Source organism: Gobius niger, assembly GCF_951799975.1.
Source record: "Gobius niger genome assembly, chromosome: 5".
In the NCBI taxonomy this organism is placed as follows: domain Eukaryota; kingdom Metazoa; phylum Chordata; class Actinopteri; order Gobiiformes; family Gobiidae; genus Gobius; species Gobius niger.
In genome coordinates this window covers 40197092-40219362 of record NC_136856.1, presented here as the reverse complement: position 1 = coordinate 40219362, position 22271 = coordinate 40197092, and the positions used below count along the sequence as shown (strand labels likewise).

General features: G+C 41.4%; 1 protein-coding gene across 1 annotated transcript in view; it reads right to left on the bottom strand.

Moving 5' to 3' along the window:
* Window positions 1-22271, bottom strand: part of LOC306962771 (uncharacterized protein) — a 1040752-nt gene that overhangs the window by 923 nt on the left and 1017558 nt on the right. Inside the window, exons 14-25 of the mRNA XM_079556046.1 lie at window positions 18313-18396; window positions 17564-17677; window positions 17419-17496; window positions 16510-16611; window positions 16381-16443; window positions 14712-14763; window positions 14451-14640; window positions 12233-14039; window positions 10935-11096; window positions 827-994; window positions 586-756; window positions 120-166 (exon numbers count right to left, since the gene is read on the bottom strand). Coding sequence (XP_079412172.1) covers window positions 120-166; window positions 586-756; window positions 827-994; window positions 10935-11096; window positions 12233-14039; window positions 14451-14640; window positions 14712-14763; window positions 16381-16443; window positions 16510-16611; window positions 17419-17496; window positions 17564-17677; window positions 18313-18396 — 3038 coding nt within the window. The remainder of the gene's footprint in view (window positions 1-119; window positions 167-585; window positions 757-826; window positions 995-10934; window positions 11097-12232; window positions 14040-14450; window positions 14641-14711; window positions 14764-16380; window positions 16444-16509; window positions 16612-17418; window positions 17497-17563; window positions 17678-18312; window positions 18397-22271) is intronic.

Genomic DNA, 22271 nt, shown 5'->3' with positions numbered 1-22271 from the left:
ACTTGCATGGATGAGCTTCCTTTAGCCGCTATGGGTGAAGCCGACGCCTCCACAGTCCCTCCATTATTCACAGTCTACTGTTTACAACACACCAATGACATCACTTCCTGAATACTCACACTTCCTTGGGCCTTTAACCATCCATCGCTCTCCAGCAGGATCCAGCCTGAAACACAGTCATTCACTGAGGATTCACAGGTGACAAGTTTAGAGTCGACCAGAGCAGAGACCGAGACCAAACCAGGGAACAATCCACTGATAAACCCTCCACTTTCAGCTCGGGAGCCTTTAGGGTTTGTCAGGTGAGCTTTCAAACCATTTCCACTTTCAATGAATGAATCCACAGTCTATTCAAATCCACAGCCTGAGCAAAATAAAGTCTCCACAAGAAAAGGTCACATGCTCCAATGTTTGGTTGGACGCCTTTAGCTTTGATTACAGCACATTCACTGTGGCTTTGTTTCAATGAGCTTCTGCAATAACAAAAGGTCCAGTGTTGGATTCATGTCTGACCTTGTGTTGATGATGGGAGAGTGTGACTGCACTGAAATCCACCTCTGAGACGTGAGTGTCTGTGTTCCTCACCTGAGAGAGTCCAGGGGGCAGAGGGGGTCGTCCCGTACAGCGCTCAGGAGCTCAGCGGAGGCTCCTGGATGGTTGTAGCTCAAGTCTAACTCTCTCACAGCAGAGTGGGCGGAGCCTAGAGCTGAGGCCAGAGAAGCCCCGCCCCTCTCTGAGACTAAGCATCCGGACAGTCTGAAAACACAGCAGCTACAACATCAGTCATGACTGTGGGACACAGGAGACACTGTAGGGCCAGTCTCACCTGAGGACCTCCAGCCTGCAGGGGGCGCTCTTCAGTCCAGCACACAGTTTCTCCACTCCTGAGTCCCTGAGGTCATTGTGGCTGAGGTCCAGGTGTGTCAGACTCGAGGAGCTGAGGACTGAGGCCAGAGCATCACAGCAGCGATTGGACAGAAAACAGTGAGACAAACTGAGGAGAGACAGATGTGGAGAGAAACTATTACACTAAAGCTCAGAACAGCTGGAGAAGAATAACAATGACTTGACTGGTTGGTGCCAATAGAGCACAAGAGGTCTTATTTATTATTTTGACCATTTTAGTTACCCTTTCTTGTAAAGTTACCTGAATGTCGCTGACAACCTCTTTAATATATAAATAAATGTAATGTGCTCTTATGTTGGAAAATATGACTTTGCATCAGTATTCATTTCATTTTTTTTTTTCATTTCATTTTATTTATTCTTTTTTCAAGGTAATGCAACCTAAAATAAAGCAACAATCCAACAAAAAACAAACAAACAATACATTCCATGAAAAGAAGAACAGGAGTTGGATGAAGAAAAAAATCTTATAAACTCCAACCCCATTCTTGAAGAAAAACTTACAAACTAGATGGCCTAACCAATGTAAAAAACAACAACTACAAAATAACAATTACATATACACATACACACACATATACATATACACATACACACACATATACATATACACATACACACACACATATACATATACACATACACACATATACATACATTTACACACATTTACACACATATACACACATATACACACGCAAAAACCAGATGTAATCAACTTTCGATTTTAACTTTTTATTTTTCTTCGTTTACATTATGTGTACTATAAACATTTTCCCAGTGTTCTTTCATAAGATCATCCCTAAATTTATTTAGTCTTTCCTCAGTTCTGGACCGAATGACTTTAGGGCACTTTTCTTTGTTTGTTTTCACTTTACAAAAGTCAGTTAAAATATGGGTAAATGATCAGTTGTATCATTTATCAAAAGACCACTTTTGACAGTTTTATCAAGTATATTAGCAAAAATGTTATCAATTAATGTGGCACAGTTGGAGGTTATTCGGCTAGGCCTGGTAATGGTTGGATAAAGGCCTCTGCTATATATTAAATCTAGGAAATCTGAACTACTGGAATGATTAGACACATTCAAGAGATTTATGTTGAAGTCTCCACAAATTATAGATTGTTTGTTTTCATTCATCCCAACTAATAATTGCTCCAACTTGTTATTAAATGCTGTAATGCTAGACCCTGGAGTTCTATATATGCATGTGACAACAATATTCCTCTGTTTGTTCATTTCGATCTCAACGGTTAAACATTCCATTAAATCTTCTATTGCAGTCGTCATACACTCAATTGTTTTGCATTTCAACTCACTATTGACATAAAGAGCAACCCCCCCTCCTCTCTTCTTGATCCGATTAACATAAAACAATTCATAGCCCTCAAAATTAAATTCTGCACCTTTCGCATCCGTTAACCAAGTCTCAGACAGAGCTATAACTGTAAATTTATTTTTTAATGTGTTCAAATAATCATGTATTTTACTAAAATTTGAATACAGGCTTCTACAATTCAGATGAATAAGAGAAAATGACCCAGCCGTTTCTATGTTACTATTAAATTCTGCGTCTGTATAATATTTACATGTATCATTTGTGTTTGGAAATAAATTTGACTCGGAGTCCAGTTCATCCTGGTCATAGACACGACCTTCTGTGTATTCAGCTTGTGTAAGGATATGTTCACACACTGCGGACATCGCACTTAATTTATACAAATAAGCACTAGCCACAATGTTATATCCATACCTTAGTCGTCGTCAGTCTTTTCATTTTCATAGCCATCCAAGGAAACTCGAAGAGATTCAACGCTGGCTGTTATTTCCCCAGCGGGAGCGTGTTTGCTCCTACCGCGGGGGGACTGCCATCCCGCAGCCCGCAGCGCTGAGTCCCAATCCGGTTCTTTTCTTGGGACTTCCATCGTTACGCCAAAGTCCTTTAGACCCTCTGCTGCTTCTCATGGGTTTCCAAAAATCTTAGTCTTTCCATCCTGCAGAAACAGCATGAGTTTTGCGGGATAGAGAATGAGAGACTTGATTTTTCGCTCCTGGAGTTGTTTCCTTGCGCTCCTGTATTTTGCGCGCTCCTTAAAGACTTCGGTGGTGTAATCCTCGTCAAAATATATCCGTTGATCCTTGATACGAATGTCCTTTAGAGACCATGCAGCATGTAGCACTCGTTGTTTCTCCTTAAAACTTCGAAAACAAACGATAATAGATCTGGTGAAGTCCGCAGCAGCGCGTCCCGCGGAGACACCTGTTGCTGCGACGCGATGCGCCCTTTCAATGTAAATCTCCTCCCGGATATTAAGGTGCTCAAGGTACTTTTGTTTACGCATCAGCTGAAACAGCACTTTAGTCAGATCCATGCTACGGTCCTCGTTATCTCCAATCCTCTGTTCGGCGTCATTCACCCTTGTTTTTAATTCTTCGAAGTTCAGTTTTATGTCGCTCACCTCCTTCCGAAGCACACCAAAGTTCCCTGCCGTTTCAGTTCGAAATAGTTTGAGTTCCTTCAGTATTTCAGACGTACCATCGACGCTGCCAGCGCCCTTTTCCTCCTGGCAGGTTTGGCTTGCTGGCGTGGCATCCAACTCGACTCGTTTTGGGTTTATTTTTGGCATTATTTGTAGTTCCTTTTTTCATTGAATGATAACTTGATGTTTCAAATTGACATACAGTTTATCTGAGTCCACAAACAGTAGTCAGTGTTTCAAGTTTTAGCTTTTGTTTGTCAAGCGTTAGTATTAAGCCCACAGTTGTTGTTTCTGTAACAAAACTAAACTAAAACATAAATATTTCTTAAATAAAGTAAATTCTAATTGTCGGGAGCAGTGTGAAATTTTCCTCTCGGATCTTTGTGTTTCATTATTCTTTTAGAATAATGTAACTTAATAATAATAATGAACGTCTTCCACAGGTAAATTAATATAGAGACAATTCCTCACAATCTAAAATCTACTTTTCATTTTGAACAAGGAGAGAGTTCACATTTACTGATACATTTTCTGTGTTACACTTTCTGGTTTAATGTGAATAAAGTGATGCCTTATGGATTGGAGGAGGTGGACAAACTATTCCTCAGGGTGTTTGACGTTTGGAACATTAATATCAGGTCCGTCTGTCTTTTCTTTTTCTTCTTTTTAATGAAGCTCATGATGATTTTTAAAGTGAAAGAGTAAAAAGTGCTGGTCCTTTTTGGGATCCTGAAGGCGCCGCATTTGGGCCCTGGGCCACAGTTCTGACTGGGCTAAATCTTCATTCTAAAGTGAACACATTAAGGCTGTACCTTGTTAATGACGCAGGTTCAAAGAGTGTGAGGTGCAGAGACAGAAGGAGGGCTGTTGTACCGTGGCTGCTGTGAGCCGTTTAAAGGATTCTAACGAAATCTGAACAAGCCTCTGACTCATGCTTTGCTTACACGCTACACAACAGGGACCACTATATAAACTTGCGGCGGCTGGTCAAGGACCCGGTCAGGGACCGAAAAAAAAGTCGTTAATTACGCGAAATCCGCAGGGGTCAGGGACCACTATATAAACTTGCGGCGGTCACGGACCGTAAAAAGCGGGCTGGTCAGGGACCCGGTCAAGGCCCGAAAAAAAGCCACAGGCCTGAGTTTCTAAAAAAAAACGCGCAAAAAAAGAAAAAAATAAATAATACAAAAATACAAAAATATAAAATAAAAATGTTGTTCCGTGCGCAGACACGTCGAGAAAACTAAGTTCCGTGCGCAAACACGTCGAGAAAACTAGGTAAACTAGAAAAAAAAAGGTGAATAAAAAAAATCAAAATAAAAATGATGTTCCGTGCGCAAACACGTCGAGAAAACTAGGTACACTACAAAAAATGTTAATAAAAAATAAAAAAGTAATAATCAAATAAAAATAAATAATTGTGATTGGTCATGAAACAAGAATCACAGGCAATTGCTTACTTTAAATGTGAACAGGGGGACAGTCTAAATCAACAGGGGGTATGTGCGTAAACTAAAACTTAAATGGCTAACTGCACTATAGTGCTGTTTGGAATGAGATCTCACCCTGTGGAGGCCTGTGGATTTAAGCTCCATGAGGATCTCACAGGTCAAAAAGACCATGTCTTCACACAAAAAACATTACAAACGGTATTTGAAATGAAACCTAACTTGTACCTGCTCAATGATACACAAGAGCTCCCATTAAACAGAAAAAAATGCAGATTACTCATTACTATAACGTATTTTGCAAAGAAATGCATACTTACACGCTGGAAGGATGAATCTCCTCCAAATTTCAAAACATTTTTGTCTCAGTTGTCAGAATTTTTACCACTGGAAAAGCTGACTTTTGAAAAATATAACCAGACCCAAACCTTTCATGAACTATGGGACCCATTACTTTCAAGCATGGACGATTCCTTTAGAAAAGTGACTATGGGCTAAGACCCTTATTATTTATCATTTGTAACAATATTGTGTCATCTGTTCAGGAATCATATGTATAAATGTACCTTTGGACGTTGTGTAAGTAGGAATTGGATGGCATAAAATGATGGTTGCTGCTTTATACCTGTATCAGTCCTGTTGCAGTACACGTTTCATATCGATGTTGTGATGACCAAAACTCTCTAAGTTGATCTCCCTTAAATTAAATTTCAATTAGGATGAAAAAATTTCAACTCAATTGAAAAGAAAATAAATAAACAAAAAGAAAGAAATCAAGAAAGAAAGTCGAGTAAAAAAATGGAATGAAACTGGAGAGAAAACAATAAAACAGTCATTATTAATATTATTATAATATCATCATCATAATAATGATAAAATGATAATAACAATGGTGTAAAGAAGAAAAGGGGAAGGGAAAGGAAAGGGGGAAACCCTCCCCCCCCCCCAAAAAAAAAAACGATCATGACATCCCTATGATTAGTACTGCTACTCATTATTACTTCTATTCATAGTGCTAAGTGTAACAAGGTTTTTTATTTTAATTTTATTTATTTATTTTTAATTAATTTTCTTGTCATTATTATTTGACTTTATTTATGTGTTTTGTGGGAAGTGGGTGGGACATAAGAGGAAAAACCACATAGACTGTCTTGTTTGTAACTTATGTGAAATAAAAAGATGAGAAAAAAAAAAAAAAAAAAGACCATGTCCTCTGACTGTAGGGCCAAGTGCCAAAACAAAAATTGAATATATGAGAATACTAAACTCTGCTGTGAAGTTCTTATCTCAAGGTGTACAGGAAACATTTGTCGGGGAACCCATGGACGTGGTCCTGGAATAAATACAGGAAGGAGACTCGGGGATGACAAGATGACAAGCCGGAGGTGGTAAGAGCCTCTTGATTTATGATTTTTTATTTTAATTTTTAGTACGTATGATATACTTGGTTTTCTTGTGGGGAGGTTGTTTCAGTTTAGCCTTGTGTGTGTTGCTCATTGCAGATTTGTTTGGGTCATAGGGGAATGCTTGGGGCTCTGTTCGTGGGACTGTTGGGCCTGGAGTGTAGGGTTTGGCCTTGGTGGTGGTTTCTTGCTTAGCAGTTTTCAATAACATTTTTTTTTCTCTTTGGATTAAACTTTGGAAGAAAGGGAACTATATTGGGTATTAATTTAGTTATAATAACAAATAATAGTAATTGTCTCATATTTCTGGGGATTGACCATAAGACAGATACATTTTTTAATTGGGATAAGAATTGACAATACATGTTTTGAATTGAATTGAATTAAAAAAGGACGCAGTCATTTATAAAAGTATAGTAGACAAACCCCAAATTTACCAGGTAAGACAATTGTAAAATAACAGTTAGACATGGGGGTGAGGGAGTGTAGGGGAACTTCCCCATTTTTTCCCCCTAATTCTGTTACAGATATTGGTGAGATGGAGATCATGAGGCTGGAATCCTTGGACGTGATAGTCTAGGGTCTACATTACTGATACACAATGTTGCTAAAGTTAATCACACATGATAACGCTGTGCTTTGCTAGAAATAGTTGTAGGTTTGCTTAATTAGATTATTGGGAGGTACACGATAGGGTTGTGCCGATGGACGATATCATCGTCCATCGGCGATGGATGAGCAACATCACGATGGAGAGACACCATCGTGATGCCACGCCCCCTCCTGTCAGAAACACGCACTGGTCTTCTGTGGGCCTTGTAAACCTTCAAACTGTACAGGGATTGCACTGTAAATTAAATCACGGATGTAACTAATATGCGCGCTAGTGTCAGTACCTGCCAGAAGCCACGATGTGTTAGCCGTAATTATTAAGGTAAAGACGCAGCACTGCTGTTTCTGACGCGCCGGGGCTCTCTCTCTCTCTCTCTCTCTCTCTGCAGCTCAGAGTTTAACAGCGCGTGGTTTTGCTTTGCTTTGCTGCGTATTGAAACTTAAACCGTTTTAAAATGACGAGAATGGCTCTCACATCGGAGCTAGCTGAGCGCGCGGAATATTTTCACGAAGGACCGAGAGAGGAAAGAGAGAGGAGAGAAAGAGGCGGTGCAGGAGTTAAGAGGTTAGAGCTCACGGACCGGGCGGCGCGTGGAGCGGCTTCAAAAACGTGGCTACGACGCAAACTTGTAAATATTGTCCCGTTCACCCACTGTTTCTTAAACATTACGTTAAAACTGAGCAAATGCAAATAATAAGCTCCGATTTACATTTGTATTAGTGTGATAAGAGCACTGGTATTGAGGAGTTCCCGCTCTCAATAAGTCGTTCTCCTCTAATACTTTACGCACGAGTTTCAACACATTTCTTTTGCAAAAGTCGTGTTCCATGACTCTGTTCAAATCGTGTTTAGTTTAGATCCATTTATCCTGCAATCTCACGTTTTCCTAACATACATAGTAATATGCAGCATATATATAGGCTATTGTCTTTAAAAAAAAAATGCTTATAATGAAAAATGGACGATATCATCGTCCATCACGATGGTTCACTGTAAACATCGTCAACGACCAATTAAGGGGACATCGCCCAACCCTAGTACACGATGTTTAGTAATAAAAATAATACACTATGTGCTTTGCAAAACAAAAAAAAACAAAAACACGCTACATGCTGGCATTGACTGGAACTGAAAGGGTGGCAGAGCTGATTTGGGGGGGTCAGCATCACGTTAAAGCCACGCCGAGCTATGGAGGTGAAGGTGGAATGTCACTATACATAGGATCACACACAACACAAGCTGAAATTTAGTTAGTTTAGAGTTAATTAAAGCCGAATTTAGACTGTTTAGTTTTAGAACTTAATATTATAGGCAAGGCAAGGCAAGTTTATTTGTAGAGCACAATTCATACACAAGGCAATTCAAAGTGCTTCACAGTTGCATAAATATAAGAAAACAAATACAATCAATAAAACATCAACATAGAACTAGAAATGCAATGGCTGCGCCATTGCGATTGACTGCGGAATTGCGGAAGCGAATGCAGAAATTGCATAAACTGTTCAAATTGCATAAATTGCTTAATTTGCATAAACTGGTAAAATGCATAAAATGTCATGTTGCATAAACTGTATAAACTGCATAAACTGGTAAAATGCATGAATGGGTTAATTTGCATAAATTATGTAAATTGCATAAACTCTTTAAAATTCATAAATCCTAAATGGCATAAAGTGGTTAATTTGCATAAATTATTAATATTGCATAAACTTTTATATTCCATAAACTGGTCAAACTGTTGAAAGTGCTTGATTGGCAGAAGCACAAATGGCTGAAAGGCCTGGAGTTTCCCCATTGGCTGGATTCCCCCATACACACCAATGCAAAAATTTCAAGCTCCCGTATAAAAAAACTGGAAAACTGCAGAAGGACAATTTTTTCTCAAAACCCACAAGTTGCAGAAGCTGAACATGCACAAAGTGCAGAAATTGCAGAAATGCAGAAAAAAGTGCAGAAAAGCCTGGATTTGCGGCAGCCCCATTATAAGTCAATGGGAAAAATCTCCGACATTTTGGCCGATTGCGGAAAAACCATAAATTGCAGAAGTCCCAAAAGTAACAGCACCTTCTCCTCAACATGCGGAACGTTTTGATGCATAACTTGCATAAATTGCACAAAGCATGAAAGTGTTGAAAGCTGGAGAAAATCGGGAAAAAGATGGAAGAGGAATAATAATAAAGAACATGAAAACCAATAATTGACTGCGGAAGAATTCCACAGTCAATCAATTAATCAATTACAGTAAGAGCCAAGAGTGTAGATAAAATACTTTCAGTTATATGCATTTTTAAGTCTTGTTTTGATTCGCTCTGTCTTGAGCACTATTTTTAAGTCTTGTTTTGACTCGCTCTGTCTTGAGCACTATTTCGCTCTGTCTTGAGCACTATTTTTCTTGCTCGTTCACACAAAGTTACCTAACCTCTGTTTTTGTCGCTCCTTCTCCTCTGGACATTACGGAAAGTCATTGCTGCCAATGTGAGTGAAACATTTTTGACTGCGCTTTCTCGTTCGAACGTAATACCATCTCGTTCTAACGAGTTGCCAATGTCGTTCTTACGAGTTGCCAAAAGCCCAACGCACACCAGAGCGCAGTGGCACAGCATTTCGACACAGGCGGCGCGTCAGGGCACTTCAGTTCAGAGGCTTTTCCTCAAACCATGTGGTTCTTTAAACGCGTAATTCATACATTTATCATTAATCGGCTGATGACAAACAGGGAGACGCCGTACACTTTGTTTAAGGGGATGATAGAAGCAGCAGAGACAGAACCATCATCAGGGCTCAGGTGGAGCATGTTATAACTCGCCAGCCCCCTGTTAACCTGCAAAAGAGAGCCATGTTTTCTCTCTCTCTCTCGCAACACGGACATACGTGTCTTATTTTATTAATGATAAATGTATGAATTACGCGTTTAAAGCACCACATGGTTTGAGGAAAAGCCTCTGAACTGAAGTGCCCTGACGCGCCGCCTGTGTCGAAATGCTGTGCCACTGCGCTCTGGTGTGCGTTGGGCTTTTGGCAACTTGTTAAAACGACATTGGCAACTCGTAAGAACGACATTGGCAACTTGTTAGAACGAGATGGTATTACGTTAGAACGACATTGGCAACTTGTTAGAACGAGATGGTATTACGTTAGAACGACATTGGCAACTTGTTAGAACGAGATGGTATTACGTTCGAACAAGAAAGCGCAGTCAAAAATGTTTCACTCACATTGGCAGCAATGAGTTTCCGTAGGACATCAACATAAAATTAATCAATTACAGTAAAAGGCAAGAGTGTAGATAAAATACTTTCAGTCATATGCACGGGCAAACAGAACTGTTTTCAGCCTGGATTTGAACATTGTCAGAGTCGAGGCCTGTCTCACATCCTCGTGAAGACTGTTCCAGATTTTAGCTGCATTATACTTACTCTTAGGGAGTAAGTAACAGGGGGATTGTAAGGATTCTAACAAAATCTGAACAAGCCTCTGACTCATGCTTTGCTTACACAACAAGAAGACCATGTCACTGAGATGAGCTGATAGACAAATGGTCCACACCATAATCATTCTGAACATAACGCAAAGTAACAGATAATATACAAACACATAGACACAAAACAACTGACTCACTGATAGGCAGTCACCCTCTCTGCGTAGAGAAGTGCAAGACCAGGATAAAAGGAACTGTCAACGGAGTTCTGGACTTCACTTCTTCTCTTTCTCTGAAGTCACCAGCTGGTTATACAACTTTGTAACTAGGAACAATGGCAATAAAAGCCTTATCTTTGAGACGACTTCTATCTCCAGTGTCTGCTTTGGCGATATCCAAATAACTGTTCTCGCGTGATACAAAAGAACCAGATCCTAACACATCCAAAATCACACTGATTTATAGAAAAACATGAAACATCCAAAACAATCTTATTAGAGCCACGCCTCCCAGTGCTTCTGTCTGAGACAAACACAGGGATTTTAGCCAAATGTGTTTTTCAAACCCTCAGCAGGTGCAGGTGAAAGGCTGCTCAGAGAAACTAATGACAAATACTATAGTTCTGTTTGATACAGTTTGACTGAGGTCTGTGTCTGAAACTCACCTGAGGGTCTGCAGCCTGCAGGGGGCGCTCTTCAGTTTATCAAACAGGTACTTCACTCCCCAGTCCCTGAGGAAGTTGTGACTGACGTCCAGGTGAGTCACAGTGGACGAGCTGACGACTGGAGCCAGATCAGCACAGTGGTACAGGTTACACCCAGATAAACTGTGGGAAAGAGAGATATTTATAACTTTAAAACAGTCTTGATATTTTCAATTAAAGACTTTATTAGATCCTGAGGGACAGATTTTGTGAACACAAACAAAAACAAAACCATAGAGTCGACAACAAAACCATTTAAATGAAATAATAAAAGAATAAATAAAACTTAAATAATGTCATGATTGATTCTAAAACATCCCTTTAATGTTAAACCAATAACACTGGTGTGATGATAAAGGAGTTTTCTTCACGTTACTTGTCCTACACTCGGCCACAGCTGAGGCAGAGGCTTGAACTTCTGTGTGGGATCTTTTTGGCTTTATTGTTTCTGACCTGGACTTTAAATGTCCCAGATTTAATAGTGCACCAGTTATTTTTCAACACAAAGAAAACTTTAAGACTCAGTTAAACCAAACGATTGTAAAACTGTCTTTAAACTGAGTCGTCTGATCCTTTGTGTCTTTAATCATTTGGTTTTGTTTAGATTTACTGCTTTACTCTTTCATCACATTTTGGTGTTTTGCTATGGTTTAAGTTTTAGGGCCAGATCTTGTGGTGGCGCAGGCTCTTGGCGAATTATTTTCCGAGTGGCGGAGCTTTATGTGCCATTGGCCTCCGCCACCTGTGAGGGGGCGTCACAAGAGGAGGCGACTGCACTGATGGAAACACGGCTGACATTCACTTCCTGGTTTACATTGCGCTGTTTTGCTTCTTTCTTAAGCCTTAGGCTCTCACAGGTCAAACTAAAAACTTTATTTACCCCATCGTGAGCAAAACGATGTTCACGTCTCGAGAGAAAAAGAGCTACAGCGTCCGCTGTGGCGCGGATCGGCCGCGCTCGGCGTGAACACGAAGCAAAACAAAAGCACATGTTCACCCCCCACTCCCACACAACCACTCTCCTGGAGGCGGAGTCGATCTGGTTGGAGGAAAATGTGTGTCTCCACCCACTTAAATGCACTAAGTCTGGAGTGGCAAGATCACAAAGTGCTGCTACTGAGGCAACATGTCAGGCTGTCGTCTCCGTTTTGATGCACAAGATCAGGCCCCTTAGGTTTTGTTTTCAGACGTTCTTGTAAATATTGCTTCTGTTTGTATCTGTACTAATAAAATGAACCATATAAATGAAGTGGACTCACATGGCTCTGGTGGAGGCTTTGGCCAGTGGCATCAGACCCCTAAGAGCTTCATTTGAAGGTTCGTATTTCCTCAGGTCAAACTCCTCCAGGTCTGAGTCTGAGGACAGGACGAGGAAAGCCACGGCCGACCACTCAGAAGGAGACAACTCTTCATCAGATAATTGTCCTTCTCTCAGGCTCTGCTGCACCTGCTCCACCAGACTGTGGTCGTTCAGTTCATTCAGACAGTGGAGCAGGTTCATTCTTTGTTCTGCAGATAATTTACCACCTTCATCATCACCACCATCAAGCCACACTTTGATGTACTCTGCTGTCTCCACGTTGGTCAGTGAACGACTCCCTGTCTGAGTCTGCAGACCCGACAGCAGACTCTGATTGGTCGACAGAGACAGACCCATGAGGAAGCGCAGGAACAAATCCAGGTGTCCATTTGGACTCTGTAAGGCCAGGTCCACAGCAGACTCATAGAACATCGTTTGAGATTCTTCCTCATCCCAATACTCATACTTGGACATCAGGTTGACTCCAGAGTTGAAGAAAGTGAGATGGACGTGAAGAGCAGCCAGAAACTCCTGCACGCTCAGATGGATGAAGCAGAAGACCTTGTCCTGGTACAGACCTGGCTCTTCTCTAAAGACCTGTGTGAAGACTCCGGAGTACACTGAGGCGTCTGCAGCGTCCAGCCCACACTCGCTCATGTCTGACTCGTAGAAGATCAGGTTTCCTTTCTGCAGCTGCTCAAAGGCCAGTTTTCCCAAACACTCCACCATCCTCCTGGTCTCTGGACTCCAGGGAGGGTCTGTCACGGAGCGGCCGTCGTACTTGACGCTCTTGACTTTGGCCTGAACCACCAGGAAGTGGATGTACATCTCTGTCATTGTCTGAGGCAGCTGTTCTTTGACTTCAGAGTCCATCACATGGTGCAGGACTGTGGTGAGCATCCAGCTGAAGACCGGCAGGTGGCACATGATGAACAGACTTACAGATTTCTTGATGTGGGAGATCATTGCTGTGGCCTGCTGCTCGTCTCTGAACCTCTTCCTGAAATACTCTTCCTTCTGTGAGTCGCTGAACCCTCGCACCTCTGTCACCATGGAGACGCACTCAGCCGGGATCTGATTGGCCGCGGCGGGGCGTGTGGTTATCCAGAGGCGAGCGGAGGGAAGCAGGTTCCCTCTGATGAGATTCACCAGCAGCACCTCCAGAGACACGCTCTCTGTGGGGTCAGTGAGGACCCGGGTCCGGCTGAAGTCCAGAGGAAGTCTGCACTCGTCCAGACCGTCCAAGATGAAGAGCACCTGGTGATTCAATCCACAGAGGCTTTGAGTTTGACTGAAGACGTGGTGCAGCAGCTCCACCAGGCTGAACTGTCTGTCTCTGAGCACATTGAGCTGTCTGAACGTGAAGGGGAACAGCAGCTGGATGTCCTGGTTGGCTCTGCCTTCAGCCCAGTCCAGACTGAACTTCTGAGTCAGCACCGTCTTCCCCACTCCAGCCACGCCCTTCGTCAGCACTGTCCTGATCGGCCCTTGTCTCTTTGTTGTTTCTTCTGCCTGTTTGTGGTCTTTAAAGAGCTCTTCACATTTCATAGTGGTCTCTGGAGCGGCTGGTTTCCTGGACGCCGCCTCGATGTGTCTGACCTCATGCTCCTGGTTGACCTCTGCGGCCCCTCCCTCGGTGATGTGGAGCTCTGTGAAGATCTGGTTCAGGGGGGTGGGGTTTCCTGCTTTAGCGATGCCCTCAGACACACAGATGAGCTTCTGCTGCAGAAACCTCCTCAGTTCATCTCTGCAGACTCTGGGACTCACTAAGACACAAAACACATGGACATGACTCTGTGATGCTGAGTGACCCTGTGGACTGTAGAGCGGCCGCAAGTTACACAAAAACACATTTCCATCGTGAACATCATTGAGTCTAAAATATACCCTTACATATATTATTAGGTTTTATCTAGATTCTTCTCTTTATACCAAATATAACATCTTGTGTGGAATCAGATCAGATTTTAGTGCAATGAATGGTTATTGTTACAAGTAGAAGTGTCTCTTTTCGGAAACAAAAACGCTCCGAGCCAACAAACCGCGGCGATGCAACACATGAACACAGGAGAATCAGGGGAAATGAGATTAAGAAACCTTGACATCAAGCCAAGCATAGATTTAATCACAATCTGATTCAATGCACAGCCCTAATAAATAATATAGACAGTTCTTACGGCTGTGCAGACGCTCGGCCAGTGGCTCCTGCTTCCTCCTCTTCAGGAAGTCCACTGTGAAGTTCAGAAAAGCCTCTGCGCTCGGGTCCTCCTCCTCATGCCCTAAGTATTCTGGGTAATCTGAGGCGAGGACCTTGTACAACCTCCTCAGCTGCTCTTGGACAAAAGTCAGGATGTCCTTCTCCAGACCCTGCAACAAACAGCACAGCTTTAAGAGCACGACACACACACATGTACCGAACATAAGGACACTGTACAGACCATGAAGATGTGGAGCAGATGAGGGTCAGAGAGCTCTGGACAGGACTCCTCTCTGGAAATAGAGTTCAGTGTGACACATCTGAGAGGGACAGGCTTCAACAGAAAACCATTCAAGCCATTTTTATAAGAGCGACAGTGACCAGCAGGGGCGTCGGACAGGGGGGGTAAAGGGTGCTGAGTACCCAGGGCCCAGAGCAGGGGAGGGGCCCTCAAAATGCTGCAAAAAGCGTTCTGTATTGTACTTCACAAGTTTCTTCATAATTGATAAGAACTGAACATAACCGGGCTGAAATACAGTGGCTGCTACACAGAATTTTGCACAAACAATAATGATAGTTATTATCTCAGGGCCCGGACACCCCTTTAAACATGTGCCAAATGGTTCAGCCCACACAGCGGTGTTCAGCACCAGCTTCAGCTCAGCAGTGACTCTGATGAGGTGGATTTTGTGATGAAAGACAGATAATAGTCTGGCCTCGCTCTAATGTGCTTTGATCTAACACTAGTCTGTTCTAGCGGAGCTGAGAGGAAACTTTCTGTCATAAATGACAGTTAAACATGAGGCGAGTCCTGCCTCTGCCTGAGCTGAGTCAGAGACAGAGCTCCTTCTCTCCTCGTTTTCACCTCAAAAGTTTCTCTTTCCTCATGTTTATTATAATTGAGCCTCAGGCCAATACAGGGACAAAGCCACAGGTCGCGCACGCCATTTTCGCCAAATTAATGATGCTAATTAGCCGCGCGCATTTGGATTCATTATAAATGTGCAGCTTTGGAGACGAGTCAACCTGGTTCTAGTTAAAGGTGGAGCTCGAGCCATTTACTCGATTCCAATGTAACTTTATCCAACAACAATTTACTGACAATACACTTAAAGGCAAAGGCTTCAAATATGGAGAGACTAAATCAGACTGAAGCCCTTGAGTTTTGTGTTCAGGCCTGTGGCCACAGAGACCTCATAAAGTAGCATCATTTTATGTAAAATAGCATTTTAATGCTTATTTTAAAGTGACAAATGTGTCATTCTCAGCACAAATATCCCATGTCCTGGTGCAGTCGTCCTGTTTAATGTGGTCTGATAATAATCCTTATGCTCGACCTAAAACTATCCATTTCAATTGGCCCAAAGAAAGTAGAATATTCCACCCTGATCTAAATATCTATGTCACTAAAGGATTAAAGGTTATTCAATTTCTGTAACTGAAGCCAAATCAGATGCAATTTCAAGTCAAACATTGACTTGAAACAAACAAACAAACAATGACCTAAGTACACATTGTATTGGATATGTGTTTGAAGCACTTTTTTGGCCGACCCATTTTTTCCCTTAGTTAAGGTATATATAATAAAGTTATAATAGAATATAAATGAACTACACTGTCAAACCACTAAACCACTGTTATGTGGTCACAGAACATACCATTTGAAATGTGAATTTCATATGGGGGGGTCCACCAAGATAGTTTATACACAGGGCCCAGAATTTGGTGCTACGTCCCTGGTGACCAGACTAAACCTGTAGCCATTGTCTTCACAGTGAGCTCGCCCTCCAAGGAGAGGAGGTTTTCAAACTAGACTTTCTGTCTCACTTTTATTCTTGTCTGTTACTGGTTCCGACCTCCTCACTCAGACCTGTTTAACCACTCACACCGTATCACTGCAGAAGACTTACTCTGGGTCTTCAAATGTAGCATCAGAAAAGCAGCTCAGGCCAGAACCAGGGGTGTCCAAGTCCCTGATGAAAACAGAGGCGACAGTGAGAGAAAGTTACACTGAGAAATGGACAGAAAACTGGACAAACCTGTTGAACTCGATGCTCAGACCTTTGGACTTCAGAGACTCACAGCTGGGTCTCAATCTGGATTTCTTTCTCATCATAAATCCAAGTTTTTCCATTTTTTTCCTGATGAAACAAAAGAAACAGATCCTAAATCATGAACCTATTGGGAAACAAAATTGAACGTCTCAATATTGAAACAGTATTTAGTGCTGTCCATTATACATCCAAATGTTTTATTGTGCAGCTTTCTGCTTGAACAGTTTGTGTGGGTCAGTAGTTAGTTTGCTCTCCTGCAGCCTGAGTCAAATCCTGAGACAGAAGTACACAAGTCAGATGGTTGTAATAAAGGACTTTTCCATTGAAAGTGATGGAAGTCTGGCTGTATTATGAATCTAAGAGCTGACCCCCTGGGCCTGTAAAGTGATGTAACATAAGCAACAATATGTTTTCTGGTGAGAGGGACTGTCAGCAGTGAGAACCTTCCAAAAAATGGATCCTGGAGGGTTCTAGAGACCACTGTGATGGAAAGTAAAAGACACCATGACACAATTAGCCAGTCCTGTCACGTTCTGGGAAAAAATATGGACGGTGCAATGCAGAGCCTGTCAAATCAAGCCCAGGGATCACGAACAGGAGCGTGTGGATTATTTTTGAGGCTGCAGCCATGGACTAGCTGGACTTCTAATCATCGGGAGAATTGCTGCTCCCGGTGCAGACGGTTCCTCTGATGGGGTTTCCTTACCTGGTTCATCCGTACCCAGACTCAGCCCTACGTGATGATTGTGTGGGTGTGTGTGTGGCTATGGGGAGGGGGTGACTTTGAGTTATTGCTTGCGTCTGCGTAATGTTTATAAAGTTTCTGCCAGTCTCACATTAGAGCTGCCACTCTGCACCAGAACCATGTTACTGCGGAGGGAAATAAAGACAAACCTTTTAAAGTAAGTGCCCCACTCTATAGAATGATTGCTCTGCACGGACTGACAGCTCAGACCAGGAGGATCTGAGTCCCTGAGGAGAACAGAGGTGACAGTGAGAGCAAGTTACAGAGGAGGAAAGGACAGAAAACTGGACAAACCTTTTAAATTCGATGCTCAACGCCTTGGACTTCAGAGACTCACAGCTGGGAACAGAGCTCGGTTTAGATTTGGATTTCCTTCTGGTTGTAGAACCAGGTGTTTCCAGTTTCCTCCTGAAGAAAACAAAAAAATACTGATTCTGAACCATGAACCTATTGCACAGAACCATTAAATATCTTATTTTTCACTAATAACAAATACAGATCATATTCCTTCATTTGAGATTTGAGTATAAATGTTAAACTAGTTTTACATCAGTTCACATTTGAAAACATGAGCCTGTGAGCTCTCCTGCATCTGAATAATGTCCCATGGTTTAGGTAAATGATTGTTTTTATTTAACAAGGAAAGTCCCTATTGTTGGCCTACATGCTTAGCTTTGCTATGAGACAAACCATAATAATCCCATGTAACTCAGTCCTCATGTTGAAAAGTGATTGCACTTTTATACATGTTTATTTGACAGAACAAGAGGCATTGTTACAATAACCGATGCTCAGAGGCCGTATAGCTAAAAGCTAGATCGCAGACCTGGTCCCTAAGACATAAAATAGTTCATTTACATAAATCATTACAAATAATACCATTTAGAAAAGGTTTGCAATAAAATATTATAAACTTCTGTTGTGTCCACAACTGTGTAGTGGTTTTCCTAAGGATACATTTGTGCTCTGCATTTGACCCATCCTTTGATGAACCCGTCAGGAGCAGCGGGAAACTGTGACTGACTAGAGAGATGAGGACAAACCTTTTAAAGTCATTGTGACAGTCCTTAGACTTATTACTCCGCATGGACTGACAGCTCAGGTCAGAACCTGGAGGTTCTGAGTCCCTGAGGAGAACAGAGGTGACAGTGAGAGCAGGTTACAATGGAGGAAAAGACAAAAAAACTGGACAAACCTTTTAAATTTGATGCTCCACGCCTTGGACCTCAGAGACTCACAGCTGGGAACAGAGCTCGGTTTAGATCTGTGTTTCCTTCTGGTTGTAAACCCAGACCCAGGTAATTCCAATTTGTTCCTAAAAAAAAAATCCAGGGCGTAGTGATTCTCCAGGGCACACTCTACAACCGCACGAATAGGAGAAAACACTTCCAGGCATGTAGCACTGTTTATTTAAATCACAGATCTGTTACTGTGAACAGTATCATAGAACTATGATCATTAATCTAACACACTCATGTTTCCTGCCAAAGCCACAGATGTTACAACAGCTGCTTGTTGAAAACAGATGTTCTAGTGGAATCACAAGTCGACAAACCTTTTTAAGCCGAGACCCGAATCCGGAGAATCAGGGCCAGAACCAGGACTCGTCGGCTCCATCGTCCACTGTCTGTGAACATAATGTCAGCAGCTTTAATGAAGGACTGACTCTGACACCACCAGCCACAATCACACATGGAGCTTTACAGGCGAGAGAGTGAAGTGTGAAGACCTGGAGCAACAGCAGCACTTCATTATTACAGGAGTTTGGAACTGTCAACCTTTAGTGTGAGTGACAAATGTCTCTGAGCTCCTGAGCCGTGATCACGATCTCATTGTTACTGCAAGTTTTACTTAGATTTGTGCAAATCCATTCCCAGCAAAGCATTTGATCAAAGTAAGACCTGGGGCTGAACTGACCTCCAAACTTTCAGGTTCGACCCCAAGTCCATTTTCCCATTGAATATATTTCTTATTTCTTCTTTTATATTTACCAGAAACCTTTCAAACAAACTAAGTCTTATTTGACACATTCTCAGTGTTGATCTTTGGTTTAAGTGCGGCTGAATGAAGGAAACAGGGAAGGAGCTGAAGGGACAACGTTTGACTTTACTTTGTTATTACATCTGCAAAACTAACATGAACCCAATGGTTTCTCTCCTGTTTTCACTGATTACAGCAATGGCCTGTTTGATTCACACAAATGTTAATTTAAACACATAAATAATAATAAACAACACTGTGTACAGTTCCCTGGGAAACACATGAAAACAGCTGGAGTGAAACATAGAACATGTAAACTCAGTCACACGTCGGCACATCCTGAACTACAAACATAATCCCAACAATACAATTGTAAAATATGAAACATGTTTAAACATTCTTTTCAAAAACTGCACAAAACATGGTTAAGTTTCTTTCTCAAGACTCTAAATACCGTGGTGGATCCGCTTGGTCCAGCAGGGGGCGCACTATCCCGGTGGATCGGCTTCACAGTAGATCTGTGGTTTCTATGACTGAACAAAAGAGGTGTTATGTCTTAAATGTCCAGGACACAGGATGAAAATCTGAGCCTTTGGGGAAACAAAGAGACTCGCCCTTCCGTATAGGCCTAGATCCTGATCCTCCTCAGAGACACCACGTGACGTCAGGCCCATGAATGATGCATTAATGAACATGTGTCAGTGTTTGTGTAGATGTAAAGTGTCTTTAAGCCGTTCATAATGTCCCAGACACTTGTGTCGGAACCAGAGATATAGTGTCAAAGTTCGGAACTATAGAAGAAAAACAAGTGTAGAAAAGTGTTGATCAAATCCCCATCTCTATAAAGACACGGAGCTTCATCTAGAAACAACTCAATCCATGTTTTTCATCCGAAAAACTGCTTCAGAACAAACTGTTTTCCAAGTGTTTGAAGCGTAAAACCTGTGGTTTCTTAAGTGCGTCACACGGAGACACGATGACTGCGCCTTCAAAAGGAAAAACACTCAAATCAATCCTAATAATGGAGGAAAAATCAGACGGACCTACCGAGACCTGCCCAGAGCCTTTAGACCGACTGCAGCTCTGCTTTGGACCACTTTAGTCCGGGCTCATTCTTCTGGACATCGTCGAAGCTCTTACTTTATTCAACACTTTCTACTTTCACTTTGACGGGATGTGACGTCACAACAAGAGAGCGACAGGATGTGACGTCACCACAAGAGAGCGACAAATAAACAAAACAAAACCAAAATAAATCTGTTTGGAGACTGTAAAGCTGTTGAAGGACAATGAGGAAAACCAGTTGGAATAAGCAGGAATTGGATGATATTTGCCCAGTTTCATCTCCATATGTGAAAGATCTGCTCAAACACTTGAACAGGAACTGATGCTGATGAAGAATCGATACCATCCTCTTCAAAGCCCAAAGCTGGAAACACTCTGGATCATTGTGCTGTTTATCCTCTTGCCTCCCGCCAAAACCACAGGCATTTTCTCCTCTTTTTCATGTTGCATTTTTATCTCATTTTGTCGCCTTTTTGCTGCATTTTTGTTGCGTTTTCATCCTCATTTTCTTCTATTTTTTGTCACTTTTTGCTGAATTTTTGTCACTTTTTTGCTGCATTTTTGTCACTTTTTTGTCACTTTTTTTGTCACTTTTTTGCTACTGTTTTGTTGCTTTTTTGTCACTTTTTTGTCACTTTTTTGTCACTTTTTTGCTGCATTTTTGCTGCATTTTTTTCACTTTTTTGTCACTTTTTTGTCACTTTTTTGCTGCATTTTTGTCACTTTTTTGTCACTTTATTGTCACTTTTTTGCTGAATTTTTGTTGCTTTTTTTGTCCCTTTTTGACGCTTTTTTGCTGCATTTTCATCCTCATTTTCTTCTATTTTTTGTCATTTTTCCTGCATTTTTGTCACTTTTTTGCTGAATTTTTGTTGCTTTTTTTGTCACTTTTTTGTCACTTTTTTGCTGCATTTTTGCTGCATTTTTGTCGCTTTTTTGTCACTTTTTTGCTGCATTTTTGCTGCATTTTTGTCGCTTTTTTGTCACTTTTTTGCTGCATTTTTTTTCACTTTTTTGTCACTTTTTTGTCACTTTTTTGCTGCATTTTTGTCGCTTTTTTGTCACTTTTTTGCTGCATTTTTTTTCACTTTTTTGTCACTTTTTTGTCACTTTTTTGCTGCATTTTTGTCCATTTTTTGTCACTTTTTTGTCACTTTTTTGCTGCATTTTTTTTCACTTTTTTGTCACTTTTTTGTCACTTTTTTGCTGCATTTTTGTCCATTTTTTGTCACTTTTTTGTTACTTTTTTGCTGCATTTTTTTGTTACTTTTTTGTCACTTTTTTGTTACTTTTTTGTCACTTTTTTGTTACTTTTTTGTCACTTTTTTGTCATTTTTTTGTTACTTTTTTGTCACTTTTTTGTTACTTTTTTGTCACTTTTTTGTTACTTTTTTGCTGCATTTTTGTCACTTTTTTGTTACTTTTTGCTGCATTTTTGTCTTTTTTTTAATACTTTTTTGTTGCATTTTTGTCACTTTTTGTTACTTTTTCGTTGCATTTTCATCCTCATTTTCTTCTATTTTTTCTCACTGTTTGGATCATATTTGGAGAATTGGGAGAAGTGGAGAAAACATGCCCTGGTGGGAGTTAAGAGGTTAGAAGTGCTTATTTCCCCCCCGGCATAAAGTGTCACGTTTATTGTCATCATTGAACCTCTTAACCCCCACCTTCACCAGGCACATGTTCTGGAAAAAAGAAAAACGTGAGAACATGTCGGTCTTAGCTTTCAAATGAGGCGTGACGCTGGCCTGAAGGCTGTGAGCTCCAGTCGAGAAGCTTTTAGATTTGGGTAAAGCCGAACTGGAGAAAATGTGCTCGGTGAAGGCGGGGGGTCAGAGGTTAAAATCCCAATTTCTGATGAATTTAGGATTTTAAATTGAACAAATATTGAGCTGCGAGAATAAAATAATTCCACCTCATAATGAACACAGTAATATTTGAATGAAACCTCAGAAAT